The 15,729-nt window shown below is 54.6% G+C and overlaps 1 protein-coding gene across 1 annotated transcript in view; it reads right to left on the reverse strand.

Moving 5' to 3' along the window:
• The window catches only part of ACOT11 (acyl-CoA thioesterase 11), a 39,129-nt gene that overhangs the window by 8,878 nt on the left and 14,522 nt on the right, over positions 1-15,729 (reverse strand). The window contains exons 2-12 of the mRNA XM_037827140.1: positions 12,348-12,561; positions 11,289-11,358; positions 9,553-9,613; positions 8,421-8,519; positions 7,837-7,972; positions 5,943-6,099; positions 4,645-4,764; positions 3,085-3,229; positions 1,731-1,786; positions 812-878; positions 410-493 (exon numbers count right to left, since the gene is read on the reverse strand). Of these exons, the coding sequence (XP_037683068.1) occupies positions 410-493; positions 812-878; positions 1,731-1,786; positions 3,085-3,229; positions 4,645-4,764; positions 5,943-6,099; positions 7,837-7,972; positions 8,421-8,519; positions 9,553-9,613; positions 11,289-11,358; positions 12,348-12,561 (1,209 nt within the window). The remainder of the gene's footprint in view (positions 1-409; positions 494-811; positions 879-1,730; positions 1,787-3,084; positions 3,230-4,644; positions 4,765-5,942; positions 6,100-7,836; positions 7,973-8,420; positions 8,520-9,552; positions 9,614-11,288; positions 11,359-12,347; positions 12,562-15,729) is intronic.

Here is a 15,729-nt window from a genome sequence, read left to right on the forward strand (position 1 = left end):
AAATGACTTGCCCAAGGGCACAGGCAAGTCCCTGCTCAAGTCTTTCCTCAGCCAGGGCTTTTCCACTGGCCCCTCCTGCCCCCGCCCCAATCCTCACAGTGACTCACTAAGGAGCAGAGAGAAGGAGGAAGCAGCTGGGCAGAAAACAAAAGAAACAAGAGAGTGGGTGCACGAGGGTGGAAGGGCAGGGAGAGAAAGGACTTTCTGGTTCTCCACCCCAGGCCCCGTGGGGGCGTCTGTATTTCTGTAACTGGGTTGGTTCCATGGTCTTACCCAATTCCTCTGCAGAAATTCCCTTCTGGCATGAGTGATTTGTGAGAGTTTCTGTTGCTGGCAATCAGTCCCCTCTGACTGAGACAAAGGACTGGCTGCTGAGACGAGAGAGGACTGGGGGTGTGGGGTCAGCTACCTGATTGATCTCCGAGGACAGCACCCAGTTGTCCTTGGCCACGAGCATCTTCAGGGAGGAGACGTTGTTGTAGCTCAGGTACATCTGGGCAGAGCACAGAGAGAAGCTGCCCCTTACCCCTTTCTCTTAGTGTTCCCTGCTGGTGTGGGGGCAGCCATGAAAACAGCCCTGGGCTTTGGGAAAGGAGGTCCAGGCTTAGCTAGACTCACTGTGTGACCCTGGACAAGGCACCCCTCTCAGGGCCTCAGCTCCCTCTTGCCAGACACAGGGAGCATGGGAAAGCCCTTTGCCAACTAACAATCATGCGGCAGTCCCTTCGGGCCTACTGCCAAGCCAGTTCTGATGATAAGGGGAGGGCCCCAGTGGGCCTGAGGACTGTACCCGCTGAGCAGTGGGCCTTACCTGGTTGCTAGGATCCCAGGGGACAGAGAGGGGCACCTCCGTCTGCTTACAGGACACAATGTACTTCCTGGGAGAGAGGGAAGATGACAACCTTGGTCCCTTGCAAGCCCATTCCTTTCAGCAGGCTTCGCCGCAGGCCTACTGTGTGCCGAGCCCTGGGCTGAGCCCAGCGGGATGGGAGAGGCTGTCCTGTCCAGTTAGGGAGACTGGGTGGACACACAGAAAACAACAGCCAAGAGGATACCAGCTCAGCCCAGAATACCAAGGGCGGCTCAGAGGCAGGGAAAGAGCCAGGGAGGAGGGACCGGGGTTTAGGGCTCGGTTCCCCCACCCCCTTGCTGAGCGACGCTGGCTAAAGCTCCTTCACCCTCACACCTCAGCATCCTGATCTGTCAAATGGGATCAGCGGTTGTGCCTGCCCCATAGGGTCATGATGAGGAGAACAGGGCTTGGCACATAGTAACTGCTCCGTAAATGCACTTTTCTTGTTAACAAAGCTTCATGAACCTTGATGTCTGCGTAGCACTTTGAAGTCTATAAAATGCTGTCACAGCAGCGGCAGACACACCTGGGTTTGCATCTTGAACAAGATGCATTTCCTCTCTGAGTTTTTCTTTCTTCATCTGCCAGATGGGTATCAGAGTCCATGGAAAGAATATGGGATTTTACACTGGCCACACAAGCCAGATTCAGGTCCCTCTTACCTTCCTGGCATTGGGCAAGCCACCTACCCACTCTGTGCTCAGCATCCTCACCTGTGCAGCGGGCAGAAAGCCCATGGAGTGATGAGGTCGGCCCAAATGGCAGTGTGTACAGGGCCTGGCACACGGGCAGTGCTGAAGAAATGTGAGAGCCCTGGGGCCAGGGGAGCAGGACAGCCCTGGGCCCGGTCCCCTCCCGCCATCCAGCTCCCACTCACCTGTCCAGGCGGATCTTCTTCCTGGCACTGGCCTCTCGGTACCGCCGCTCACCATCCTGAGGAGGGAGGCAGGGGCAGACAGCGCTGGGGGTGGGACAACCAGCGTCCCGGTCTCCACCCCTCCAGAGCCCAAGGAGGCCTAAAGTGGAGTTCAGGCCTCACCTGGGCAGCCGGAGACAAACCAGCCTAGCTGGGAAAGTGCTGGGGAAGTGAGCTCCAGCCCCAGGTCCCCTCAGACTCTCCAAACCTCAGTTTTGTCCTCTGTAAAATAGGGATCTTTGGAGGGCACTTAAAATAGAATAAGAACCAACACTTACTGAGCACTTGCCATGTGCCAGTCACTCTTCTAAAGTGCTGCCCGAGCATTGTTTCATCCAAGCCTCACAACAACCTCTGACGTTGGTGCTATTCCTATCCCCATTTTACAGAGGGGGAAACGGAGGTACAGAAAGCTTAAATGGCAGCACAGGTAAGGGGTGGATGGAGCCCACCCTCTTAACCACCTCTTCAGTGTCTCTCCCCATTCATGAGCACTAAATGGCAGAAGTTCTATGAAAAGTTCCTTGTAAACTAACTGTCCTCCCCCATCTGCCAGGGATCCCCAGCCTTCCACCCACCACCCACTCTTGACTTTCCAACTCCTGTTGCAGAGCGGTGGGGTTTTCACAGCCTGTGCTCAGCCTCGGGAGGCCAACAGGTAGGGCTGGTGACCCTCCAGAAAGAGGGAGCCACCTCTCTGAGGGCAAAGCTAGCTGACCCCCTAGAAGCCAGCCCAGGGCCAGACCCAAAGGAGGCACATGGGAGCCTATTTTAAGAGACAGCCTTCGACCCCAGGTCCCTGACTCTTGTCCCAGTGCTCTTTTCTCTCCCATCACCTACATTATAACCAGTCACCACTTTCTGAAGGCTTTCAGGGCTTAGCCAGGCACCGTGCTAAGCCCTACAGTCAATATGGCAGGTACCCCCAGCAGCCCTGGCTGCCATCATGCCCATTTTACAGAGGTGGGACTGGCAGCTCAGAGAGGGCACCAGCTAGAACATGGCAGAGGGGAGATTCCCATCCACATCTGACTGCAAAGCCACGGCTCCCCCAGCTCTGCCAGCCTGTGAACACCAACTGACACCTAACTACAGGCCAGGCTCCCACACAGTCTCCGGGCTCTTCCAGACAGAACGAGATGCCCGCCTTGCACAAGAGAGGCATCTCCAGGGGTCACTGCCAGGGATCCTGAAGCAGAGGGGCAGGGCCTGGCCCCTCACTCCCCCAAGCCCGTCAGGGGGCTGTGGACCCCACCACCCCTTGGCAGAGAGAGAGAGGAGCCAGTGGGTGCGACAGGGTGCTGCCCCCACTCACCCCAGGCTGGGGCCGGATCCAGGGTAGCATCCGGGGCTGGTCAGCTGCGTCCAGGACCACGAAGGTCATGAAGGCGCTGTTGATGTGCCGCCGATGGGTCTCGGCCTCCTGGCGGTAGGCCTCCACGCACACGCCCACCTCCATGCTGCGGGCGGGAGGGCAGCTTCCGTGCTGGGCAGGCGGTCCCGAGGCCAGGGCCCCTCCCCCTCCCCGCACACGCAAGCCCGCTCGCACACACGCGGGCACACACACTCCTGCAGCTCTTCCACAGCCCAGATCAGAGTCCTCCTGGCAGGAAACCCAGAACTGCCCCATCCCCTGCCTTCCCTCCCAGCAATGCCTACAGAGAGCCGCCTACTGTGTGCCCAGTCGGGGGCAGGCATCAGGACACAGAAGTGAACAAACCTGACAGTCCATGTCCTCGTGGGCTAGCAGCTGGGGCAGGGGGAGCAAAACAAGTGAGCAAAGAGCTCAATAAGTAACTACAAACTGCAAAGGCTTATGAAAGGAAATAAGCAGAGAGGTGGGGGCAGAAAGGCTAAGGAGAAAAATGCTTGTTATATACACAGTCCCAGGCGCCGTAGCAGCCGTGCTCCTGACAGCTCAGCTGCCACTGTTGATGCATCGCGTACTGTCTTTATTAATTATTAAATAGCAGCCACTACCTCACCCCTGGCTGAGGAAATTCTGCACTCCCAGAATGTGAACATCACACAGGTGGGGAAACCAGGACCCAGAACAGAGCAGGAACTGGCCTACGGTCATATAACCAGGCAGGAAGAGAACCTGGACTAGAAACCAGGCCGCGAGGGTCCCGGTTAGGGGCTTTCCCACTGCCCAGCCGTAGACTGTGCACTGGACAAGCTGCAAAGAATATTTATAATTACATCAGCAGCAGCAGCAATGGTTGATGTGGGCGGAACATTCTCTCTGGCACGCTGCTGGTAACACCTGCTTCAATACTTGCAACTAGGAGGTAGTTGTGCTGAGCCCCATCTTACAGATAAGACAATTGATGCTTCAAGGAGTTAAATAACTAACTAGCCCAAGGTCACACAGCCAGTGAAAAGTGGGCCCAAAATTTGAAGCCAGGCAGGCTTACTTTTAACCACTACATTGTGATCTTTGAAATTACCAGGAGACATACTTACTTAAAGTAAGCTTTCACGAGAGTGGGGATCAGAATTCATCCCAAAGGACTCTGGGGACTAAGTGCTGTTTTAAGGAACGGGTGGGAAAGGCCTAAACAGGACACTGGCACGAGGTAGCCCCGTGATCAGTGTTTCAGGCCCGAAGGCAGGGACCAGAGAGAGACAGACACACCCTGAGCACATGCATGACCCAAGACAGCAGGAGGCACAGGGGCTGGAGGAGCCCAGAGGAGGGGTCCTTGACCCAGCCTGGGGTGGGCAGGAGTGGGGAGTGAATCCAGGAGACAGTGAAGGGACACAGCAGCCAGGCAGGAATTTAGATGTCATCCAGGTGGGTTGGCAGTGGGGGGCCCTCCTCAGATTAGGAAGAGCCCTCATCTCCAGGGCCCAGCACTGCCCAGCCCCTCACCTGTTCTTGAAGGCGTTGTTCACAATGGCCTTGAGCACCAGGCGATCCCCGACCTGGGACGGGCCCCGGAAGTGGAACATCTCGATGGCCTTCAGTGTAGGGTGGGCACGGCACAGCCGGCTGGAGGAAGGCCAGGGGAGATGTCTCCAGTGCTCCAGTTGGTAGCCTGGGCCAGCCTCCTTCCCTTGCCCCCAGACCCAGACCCAGCCTTCTGGCCCACCCTCCCTTGCCCAACCCAGTGAGACTTCTGCCCAGATGAATAGAACCAAAGGCTCAACTCACAGTTGGAATGTTTAGGACTGTGTGCATGGCTGGAACAAAGCTGAGTTAAGATGGCAGAGGAAAGCCTAGGGCATGGCTTAGGGTAAAACCTTTCTCCTTTTCCTTCTAACCTTTGCACCTTAGTACCTGCTGTTCCCACTACCTGGAAGCCCACCCCCTACCAAAAACTACTAATCATTCAAGGCCCGGCTCAAGTGCCCCTCCTCCAGGAAGCCTTCCCTGACTTTCCAGGCTCTCACCCTCCTCTGAGATCTCATTGCACTTACACCTGGGGCTGCCCAAAATGGCACTGTGTATGCATTGTCTCCCATAGGCTAACGACAGAAAAGGGGCTGTGTGTGCTCTACAGGATGAGGAGGAGTTCACCCGGCTGAGAGGGCATGGTTTGGAGAGGGCACTCCTGGCAAAGGGAGCAAATACAAAGTCATGGAGATATGAGTGCCAGTTAGTGAATGTCAGCTATCCTAACTAGTAAGAAAAAAAGAACCCTGATGGGGGCAGAAAGAACCCCAGACAGGCACAAAGGCTCACAGGAGAAGGAAGGAATTATTTTGACTAGGAGGAAGGGACCATCAGATGGCTTCACGGAGGAGGGACGTGGGATTTTAGCAGACAGAGAATAGAGGGGATGGCAGGGCAGGAGGTCAGACCATGAGCAAAGGGAGAGGGCTACAGGGCAGATGGGGAAGGGGAAATGGCGAACAGCTTGCTTTGAAGGGAGTGTGAAATACAGGGAAGAGAGCAGGCAGGGCCAGGTAGCTGAAAGGCAGGACCCAGAGCCAGGCCAAGGGGCGTGGTGGTTCCCATGCAGGCCCTGGGGGCCAGGGAGGGCTTTTTAAGTCAAGGAAGAAGGAAGGTTCAGCCCACAGAGAATCGCTTCTCGCTGGTTTTCTGGGTTACCCTAAGAGTACAGCCAACCTTATGAAGCATCAGATGCCAATGCCAAGAGGGGTTTCTTGCCCAGAGGGAAGGAGGGAAGGAGAGGGGAGGCCAAGGCAGGGCACACTCCCCCTCACCTGGCTGCAATGGTGGCCACATTCTCCATCCAGGCCATGATCTGGCCCCCGAAGGTGTTGCCCTGGTGATTGGCGTGGGGGGGCAGGACCAGCTCCACGCTCTCCACGCGGGTCTTCTCGGCTGGCACCATGTGGCTGCAGTCTCTGCTCTCCAGGTCTGACCAGGGAGGGGGCGAGGGGATGCGGGCGACAGTGAGAAGGTCCCCGAGGGCAGAGCCTCCCCATGGGCAGCCCCAGGAACCACCTCCCCACTCCTCCCCACCCACATATTTTCATTTCCTCATTGCCAAGTGTGCACAGGCTCATCCTGGATGAGAAAAGAGGGAGGCACCTGTCACAGGGCAGTGGACAGGATCCTGGCTTTGGAGCCACACCGCACCAGGGTTTGACCTTGGTCTGAACCTCAGCTCCCTGCCATGTGGGCTGCATGGCCTCGGGCAGGCCAGCTAACCTCTCTGCACCTCTATTTCCCCATCTGTAAAGGGGGCTGTCTAACCCAACCCAATAGGACTGTTTGAAGATGACGTGATTGTGGTGATAAAGGGCCTGCCACCACATTCAGCAGGCAGGCTCTCAGAAAGGACACTTCTTCCCTGATGATGCCCTGTCTGTTGGAGACAGTGGTGTTAGAATATCCTCAGTGGGAGAGGCTGGAGAGTGTCAGGGCCTCGGGAGTCAGAGGGTAGATGCTGACATCCTCCACCCAACTCATCATCGGCCAGGGTCCACCAAAGAGGTGGCATTTTGCTCGGCTTGCAGGCCACTCAGAGATGCCACCACAGGCAGAGCAGGGACAGAGAGGAGAGGAGGAGGAGGGCATCCTGAACCAAGTGCTGGATGCAAGATGGGGCAGGATAATCCCAGGGAGCAGCGAGGCCTATGGCTTAGCTGGAATTGAGGGTGCATAAACAGATAGCACCAGATGGGGCAGAGCTGCCAGGCTAGGGCAAAAGAGAGCTGCAGAAGGGCTGTCAGGAAAGACCGACTTAGGAGGGCTACGGTGGGACAGACAGCACCAAGGAGGCCTCAACGCTTGTAGGAAGAGCCAGGCATCCCCAGCCACAGCCTCCGAGCCCTGGCATAAACACGGCCCATGGAATTTGTCAGTGCAGCCTAGCAGTGTCCACTGGGCTAACGCATTCCACCTGCTTTCCCCACCTTGGGAAGCTGGGTTAACTTTTAATTGTTCTAAAATTGCCTCTTTTAGGTTCAAGGAAGGACCTCACCTTCTAACATTCTGGAGATTGGAAAACAAATCCAAGGTCACTGCTCTGGGCCTTTGCCCTCCTTCAGGAACACCTCTCCTCACCTCTCCATGCATCAAAACCCTACCCATTCCAAACGAGGTCTTTGTGTGCTGAGACGGTGCAATCTCCAAGATACATTTTTAAGGGTAAAAAAGCAAGATAAAGACAGCATGTACTGTACATTCCCATTTGGGTAAAAAGAGGCTAAATAATATATACATGTGCTTAAATATGCAGAGACTACTTCTGGAACGATACCTAAGGAGGTAACAGTAATTGCCTCTGGGGAGGGGGCCTAGGGTCTGGGGTAGGAGGGAGTCTTGCTTCTTATTCTATTGCCTTTGACTATATATACACAGGCTTCTTTAAACATCCTACAGAGTCTTCAAAGCCCAGCTCTATTCTACCTTCCCTCATAGAACTCCTAAGGGCTCCTAGATACTCAAATGTAGTTTGTAGGCAACAAAGGGTTCTCCTCACATCCCATCTCCATCCTCATGGTTCCTGGGACTGGGCAAGAGGTCAAACACTCCCCTTTCCTGGAGGAGACTGGAGCCAAGAGGGTCAGGCAGGCCTAGGGCCACGAGTGGGTGGACAGCCCAAGGAGACTCCCACCCTCCCCCCGTCCACGGCCGGCAGCTGCTCACCGTCCTGAATGACACAGTTGGCCAGGAGGTCCTTGATGGTGTCCGTGTAGACCAGCCGCATGCGCCTGCGCTCGGCTGCCACACTGTGCTCCATCTTCTCCTCCTCCGTCCGGGGCACGGTCTGCTTCAGCTTCACCTGTCGGCCAGGGGGTGGGGGTGGGGGTTGCTCAGGGGCCTGCTCCCCAGCCCCCTTCTTATGCCTGGGGCAGGCACACAACAGGCCCAAGGCTACTGGTTGGTTACAAGTCTTCGTCTCCCCTTCACCCCCATCCTCCTGCCTCCCTGTTGCCCTGATGAATCACATACATCCTTCTAATGTTGTCCAGGCCCCCCGCTTGACTAAGGAGGACCAAGGCGAGGAGTCGGGGAGTGTCACTGCAGTGCGTGTAAGGGAATGGTGAGGCCCGAAGAATCCTCGTGGGGGACGAACAGTGAGAGGTGGGGGGATGGAGAGAGAGAAGGCAGCTGAGGTCAGAGCGCAGCAGGGGGTGCCTTCTCAACACCTCTGCCAGCTCCCAGCCTTGCTCCCCTGGGTCCAGACCCTCCCTCACAATCCATGCTCAGTCAGGCAAATGAGTGCCCACCTTGGAGAGCTCCCGGTGGGCCACGAAGGTGGCTAAGGCCTTGCACACGGTCCATTGCTTCTCGGAGCACAAGTCTTCCGAGGTGACCTGGATGCCCACCTGGAGGGGAAGAGTCACACAGGAGGAGGGAGGAGAGAAGAGACAGAACTCAACAACCTGAGGCCCCACGGCATGGTGGGGCAAAGTCCCGCCCCAGGCCAGGCCTCGGTATTTGTCTCACCTGCCAGGCTGGAGACCCGGGGCAGGTTTCAATCCTGCTCCCTGGCTTCCCGGGAAACCTGGGGCAAGTCACTTCCCCTCTCTGAGCACTGGTTTCCTCATCTGTAAAATGGAGGTGATCACACCTACCCTCACTGGGTTATGGAGAGGACTAAAATGAGACCAAATCTGTGAAAGGGCTTTTAAAATAGATCAAGTGATGGCTAAATTGTAAGGATGGATCTGTTACTGCCCCAGGAGGCACTGGGCATTTATGGGGTGCCCCAGAGGCATAGTCAGGACTCAGCCAAGCCAGCCTCAGGACCAGGCCCCTCAGAACCACTGGCCTGACTGGGTCAAGTCGCCGAGGCCTGTAACCCAGAGTTCACAGAACCTCCCATAAAGCCTGCAACACAGGAATCATTTTCCCATTCTACAGATGAGGAAACAGAGGCAGTAGGAAGTGAGCTAATGGGCCAAACCAAAGTCCAGTGCTTTCCTTGCTCTAGCCCCACTGCCTCAGGGTCAGGCCTAGCTGCCATCTTTTTCCATTCCCAGGACCATTCCATTCCTGCTAAGCCCCAGGTTTCCAGAGAGTGTCTGAGGCTTAGCAGGAAGAGCCTTAGCCAGGAAGTGTCTAGAGGTTAGAAGTCAAGTCCCAGATTGGAATTTCTGGGGCTCATGACCTAGGGCAAGTCCTCTCCCCTCCCTGGGCCTCAGTTTCCCTTCTGTGTCATGGGGTGTTGGACAGGAGATCCGTAGGGTCCTTGCAGCCCTGCCTGCTATTTCAGAACTCTGTTGCCTCAACCAGGGCTCTGTGAACATGAGCAGGGGGGCTGAGGATGGAGAGGAGGTAGAAACCACACACACAGACACACACAGACACACAGATACACACACACATGTGCATCCAGGAAGGGCCCACCCCACATACCTCCATGCTGGAGTTGAAGGCCCGGTTCACCTTGGCCTTGATGTTCACCACTTGCCCAACACTGGGGAAAGAAAAGCAAGAGGTGAGCCTTCCAGAGGGGACAGAGGGAGGAAACAGGGGCCTCGGCCATTGGCAGGACCTCTTCCAGGGGAAAGTGGCAGGAGGACTTTGTAGCCTGCAGAGCATATTCACTGAGTCCTCAAAGCGAACGAGAGGATGGGGTCAGCACCTGCTACAGGCAGGGATGCTGAGGCTGAGAGAGGTAGCATGAGGTCTTTCCTCCCGCCTGCTTCCCTGCTCCCCTTTGCCCCATTAGTGCTCGAGCTTCTTTCTTGTTCTCAATGGTCTCCTCCTCTGGGAAGCCCTTCCTGCCCAGGTCACACCCCCAGGAGGCTCACTCTTATAACACTTCTGCCTCCCCCCACAATCCTTTAAGCTCCCCTGGGACAAAGCCATGTCTGTTTTGCTCATCATTGACTCTTCAAGGCCTAGCACATGGCAAGGGGTAGGTCCTCAATAAACAGCGGCTGACTAAGTTAATGAATCCCATACTCACTGATTCCTAATAAGTGCAAGGGACTATAAAGAGAAGATGGGGGGAAACTCATCACAACTACTCTATATATCTAAAACTATTCTAACATTTAAAGTTTATTTTAAAAAAAAGAATTAGCCCACTGAATTATATACTCGAATGTGGTTAAAATAGGAAATGTTATGTTGTATATATGCTACCACCATAAAAATTTTAAAATGCACCCATATATCAGAGATCATTAACATGGAACTTACCTCTCTGAATTGAAATTATGTTTGACATGTGCCTCCCCACAGACTGGGGACTCCTGGGGAGCAGGGACTGTGCCCTAGTAAACTGTGGACCCAAAACCTAGCACAGGGCCTGGTCCAGAACTGGTGCTCAACTCATAGTAAGAAAGGAAGGAAGGAATACAGGGACTAGCCAAACTTTTCCCTTAAGCAAGACATACTGGACACAGAGCAAGCCCTGAATAAATTCTTGGCTCTTGCTGTCTGGGTACTGATGTCAAATTTAGGAGTAGATCCTGACACGGGAGAACCATGCGCAGCCCCTGCAGCTTGTCCTGGCCCTGGTCCCAGAAGCTGGACGGGGACCGATGGGCAAAGCTACAGGGAGACAAAGCTCACCACGGTGCAATGAAGAGCTTTCCAACCAACAGAGCTATTCAAATCAAACAAACAAAAAAGGCTCTACCCTGAGAGCTCGTCTTCCTTGGAGGTGTATGAGCAGAGGTTGAATACCCCAAGCTTCTGGGTCAGGCTTTGCTGAGGCATAGTAGAGGCTTCTGTACAGTCCAGTGACCAATGGCCCAGAGAGAGTGTATGACGTATGAGCTAAAAAAGTGTCCGCTGATTGAGTTTAATCCTTTCTATGTTGCAGACAAGAAAACAGTCCCAGAAAGAGCACCCCACGATGCTGTCTCAGCAACATCCCACTCCAAACCTGAAGCTCCTTCCTTGGAACCCACTCCAAAGTGCCCAGCAGCAGCCAGCTCCTAGCCCACCACTGTCCCAGCCACACCCTGCCGCTTCCCCAGGAAGAAGGAGCTGCCCCCACTCTACCATCAGAGGCCCTCGGTCAGTCCAGCCAGGTTCCGGGCAGCGCAGCAGGCTGACCGGTGGGGAGGCAGGGCAGCAGGCAGTGGGGCTCGCTGTGGGGAGACCAGAAGGCCTGCGAGGTAGGACGTGCCACTTACCTAATGGTGTGCTCAAAATAGATATCGTCCATGGAGGCTGTGACGCAGGGGCAGCCCGCGTGCCTCTCCGCTGGCATTGGGAGAAGAAAGCCACACGTTAGCAGCCTCCCTGGAGCCTGTGTTGCCTCACATCTGCAGGCTCTGCTCCAAGGTCACCTCCTCCAGAGGCTTCTCCAACCTCTGCTGCCCCACTCACACTCGGTACCCACCCTTTTTTGCTTCTTTCACTGCAGTAAACACACCCTGACCCTATTTTATATATCTGGATCTTTTTTTGTCTGTCAATTTTCTCTCTCTTCCCCTAGACTGTGCATTATATGAAGGCAAGGATTTTTGCCTATCTTGGTCGTTTGCTGTACCCCAGAACAGTGCCTGGCACATAGCAGACACTAAATAAATGGCACATAGTAGACAGACACTCGATAAATGGCTGTTGAATGAAATGAATGCTCATGCCATGCTGTCCCCTGCTTCCCGGCCTTCTGCCCAGTCAATTTTACCCATCTTTATTCCCTTGGTCAGGCTCCGCTCAGGTGCCTGGGTTCCTCTGGGGACCCTCCCCTGCCCCCAAGGCCAGGTCAGAGCTTCTCATCTATTCTTGCACAGCCCCACTTCCCAGCCCCATCAAACAGTACTGGGGGTCAGTCAGGTCACCTGCTCACAAACCCCTCCCAGACTGTCACCTCCCTGTGGTTTGAGGAATGCTAGTAAAACAAAAGGACTGAATGTGCTCAAGCCTACTCAACTCAACTCAATTTAGGGAGCACGGGGAGGGAGACACACTTTCGAGACCATTTGGGAGCAGCCACGTTTAAGGCTGCGCATGTCCCAGCAGGGGCCTGAGAGCCCAGGGATTTCAGTGAGAGATGGAAGGGCCTGAGCTGAGCACTGAGAAAACGAGGAGGGCCTTACAGACAGGTGGACCAGCACGGGCAGAGGCCAGGATGAGGACCGAGCGTGGCGCTCAGAGGCAATGGCGACCAGCTCTGAGATAGGGGCCTCTACTCTGGGCCCATGGGCCAGGGGGTGGGAGTTCAGCTGTGCCCAGCGCAGCCTCACCAGACAGGCAGGCCGTGGTGTCAATCCACTTGAGCAGCTGCCCGATGCTCAGGTCGCCATGCTGATTGGTGTGACAGGGCAGCACCAGCTGGCTCATCTGCACCTCCGTGGGGTTCCGGTAGCCCTCGTCGGCCATGGCACCGTCCGCGTTCTCCGCACGAGCACGTGAGCCTGACTTCCGGGATATGCGGCCCGAGAACACAGAGGTGAAGCCCTGGGGAATGAGCAGAGACAGAGAGGTCAGTTCACGTCACTGCAGGGTCTCCCACATCTGTCTACCCCCAAGACCTTAAAGCCCAGGTGAGGGAGAGGAGAGAGCACCCCAGGGCCACCCTCCCACCAGCCCCAGCCTGGCCACTGCTCTTAGACCCCAGGGCCTCTCTGGATACCACTTTGGCCGACAACTTCACACGAACACAACCTTGGACTCAAGGGTTGGGGAGGGGGCAGAGAATTCAGTCCTCCTGGCTTCAGCTCGTCAGCCAGCTTTTTAAAGTTTGGCATCCAATTTATCTTCATCCTTAAAAGAGTCTCCCTCTCCAAACAGGGATGCCTGGCTAGCCCTCTAGCAGTCAAGCCCAGGGATTTATCCCCAGGAAAGTGTTTCAAGAAGTAGCTCGGATTTCATCCGCAAAGGGCCCCTTTCTCAGGGCTCTTGTGTTCTTCAGATGACATCGGAAGAAGTGGCTCTGTCGAGGGCAAATCTGTCTTCAGCACTTGGCTCGATTGCCTGGGAGGGATCTGGGCAGTCCCCGACCAGCTGTCCGAGCCAGCTCAGGGCTGCAGCAGCTGCCAGCTAAAGGACAGCAGAGAAGATCCTCCAAGTCAAGACTCAGAGGTGGGGTTTCTGCTCACGACCCCAGGGACAAAAGGTGGGGAGTGTATGTCAGTCCCTTGGGCCTGGGATGGGGGAAGGAAAGCCACCCTGCCAGCCCGTCTCCCTAACCTGCTTTTCCTAATCAGACTGTCAACAAGAGTTGGCTGCACCTGCATGTGTGAGAAAAACAGTAGAAGGGACAGGCACAAGAGTTCAGCTTCTCACGATGGAAGCCAATTGTGCAATAAGGATGTCAGTAATAGCTAGCATTTATACAGTACTCATCATGTAACAAATAGTCTCCTGAGCACTTTTCATGTACTAATTGGATTTTATCCACAGTAAGTAGGTACATTATTTTTCTCATTTTACAGATGAGGAAACTGAGGCCCAAGGAAGTGGCAAAGTCTCAGCTGCAGTCTGAGCCCCTCCTCACTGTCCAACCCTCCTTGGCAGGGCCTCCTGGGCAGAGAAAAGGAATCTAGGGCCTTAGGCTTGGATTCAGCAGCCAAGAGCGCCAAGACCCATTGGCAATACTCTGCGATGGCTGCAGGATGGGGACAGTGATGGTCTGTGCTCCTGGGACAAGCCCCCCACAAGGGTCCCATGGCAAATTCAACAAATTCAGAACACCCTGAAGTGGCTTGTTCCAAGTCACTGACACCTATGTGGTAGGACCAGGATTTGAACTAGGCCTTTCTGACTCAGAACTGCTTGTGCATTTCCAGGGATGTGACTCATCTCTAAGAGCCCCTGGGTCCCAGGCACAGCGCTGGCACTGAGGGGTGAAAGACGAGGGCAGTCACCTCAGGAGCTCTCGGCCAGCAGAGGCCTACAGGGTGCAGGCTGCCCCAGCTTGCAGGCTCCTGCAGGCTCACAAGCCACCTCGGTCCAAGCAGCAGGATCTGTCGTCATGGCAACCACTGCCAAGGCATTTCCGGGGACCTACACGGCTGTGGACGTGGGTGGCTGGCTTTCTGGGTATGGAAGGAGTTAGAGGGAGGAGGCAAACAGACTCCATTCACCCAGACCCTTCCTAAACCCCTCCCGCAGCCAGGGGTTCTGGACAGAACCTTCCAGAAAAAGCTGTGGACCTGAAACTATTAAACTACAACCCAGAACCCATGAATCTCGAAGACAGTTGTATAAAAATGTAGCTTATGAGGGGTGACAGTGGGACTGGGAATGCCATAAGGACCAAACTCCACTTTGTCTAGTTTATGGATCGATGTGTAGAAAAGTAGGGGAAGCAAACAAACAGACAAAGGTACCTAGTGTTCTTTTTTTACTTCAATTGCTCTTTTTTCACTCTAATTATTATTCTTGTTATTTTTTGTGTGTGTGCTAATGAAGGTGTCAGGGATTGATTTAGGTGATGAATGTACAACTATGTAATGGTACTGTAAACAATCGAAAGTACAATTTGTTTTGTATGACTGCGTGGTATGTGAATATATCTCAATAAAATGATGATTAAAAAAAAAAAAAAAAAAAAAGCTGTGGGGCAAGCTGGGGAAATGGGGACACAAGATGCAGAGAGCAAGCAAACAGAAGGGAGGGAGCAGATTGTGCAAGGTTTCTGGGCAGTTCTGAAGGTGCAGACAGGAAAGTCTCCCCCCTCCCCCCCTCCACTGCTCCCTGCTTTATAAGCCTGTTTGCACCCACTGCCTCGCTGGACCATCACGACGAAGGCAGAGGGTGAGAACTACTGACCCCATTTTACAGATGGGGAAACAGGATGGAAAAGGACCTGGTTGGGCACCAGGACACCTGAGTTCCAGTCCTCTCTGCTTCTCGCCTGGTCACCCCCATGGGTCTCCTACTTCCTGTTCCTATTTCCCACTGGACTCCATGTGCCTGGAAGCAGGATCCTTGTTCATCTTTCACCAAGCACCGCCTCTGTACTGGGCCCTGGGCCAAGCCCTGAGGATACAAAGATAAAGTGGACCCAGTGCCTGCCTTTGAGAGGCCTCTACTCTAGAGCTTGTGCACACAGTAGGAGCTCATCAAAGGCTGGTTGAGGGATGACCAGAGACAGACTTCAGTTCAAATCATAGCCCATGTTCTTTCAAGAATTATAACAAATGTACCACGTTAATGCAAGGAGCTAATGATAGGATGGTATGTGGGAACTCTGTATTTTATGCACGATTTTTCTGTAAACCTACAACTTCTCTAATAAAAAAAAAAAAAAATCATAGCCCAGACCCTCAGGTGCTATTTACTCTTGAGCAAATTCTCCCCTTCTGAGCCTCATCTGTCACTCATGGGGGTGGGGTAGAGGACTGTCAATTCCCAAGGTATCCCCCAGTCCTGGTTCCAGGATTTTGGGGTCCAACCCCACCTGCAGGGTGTGCGGAGATATCCAGTGAGGAAACTGTAGAGCACCGTCACCCTGTCAGACAGGAAATGCTGTCCATGAAGCAAGCTCACCCACAGGCCCCACTGTCCTTCAAGAGAGGGGCCCAGAGCCCCGGGAGGGGCCAGATCAGCACAGGTGACCTCGGGCACAGCCGCTCAGGCTCCAACTCCTTCTATGAGCTCCAAGGCATCCTGCCCACATCA

The sequence above is a fragment of the Choloepus didactylus genome, chromosome 2 (assembly GCF_015220235.1).
Source record: "Choloepus didactylus isolate mChoDid1 chromosome 2, mChoDid1.pri, whole genome shotgun sequence".
Taxonomy (NCBI): Eukaryota; Metazoa; Chordata; class Mammalia; order Pilosa; family Megalonychidae; genus Choloepus; species Choloepus didactylus.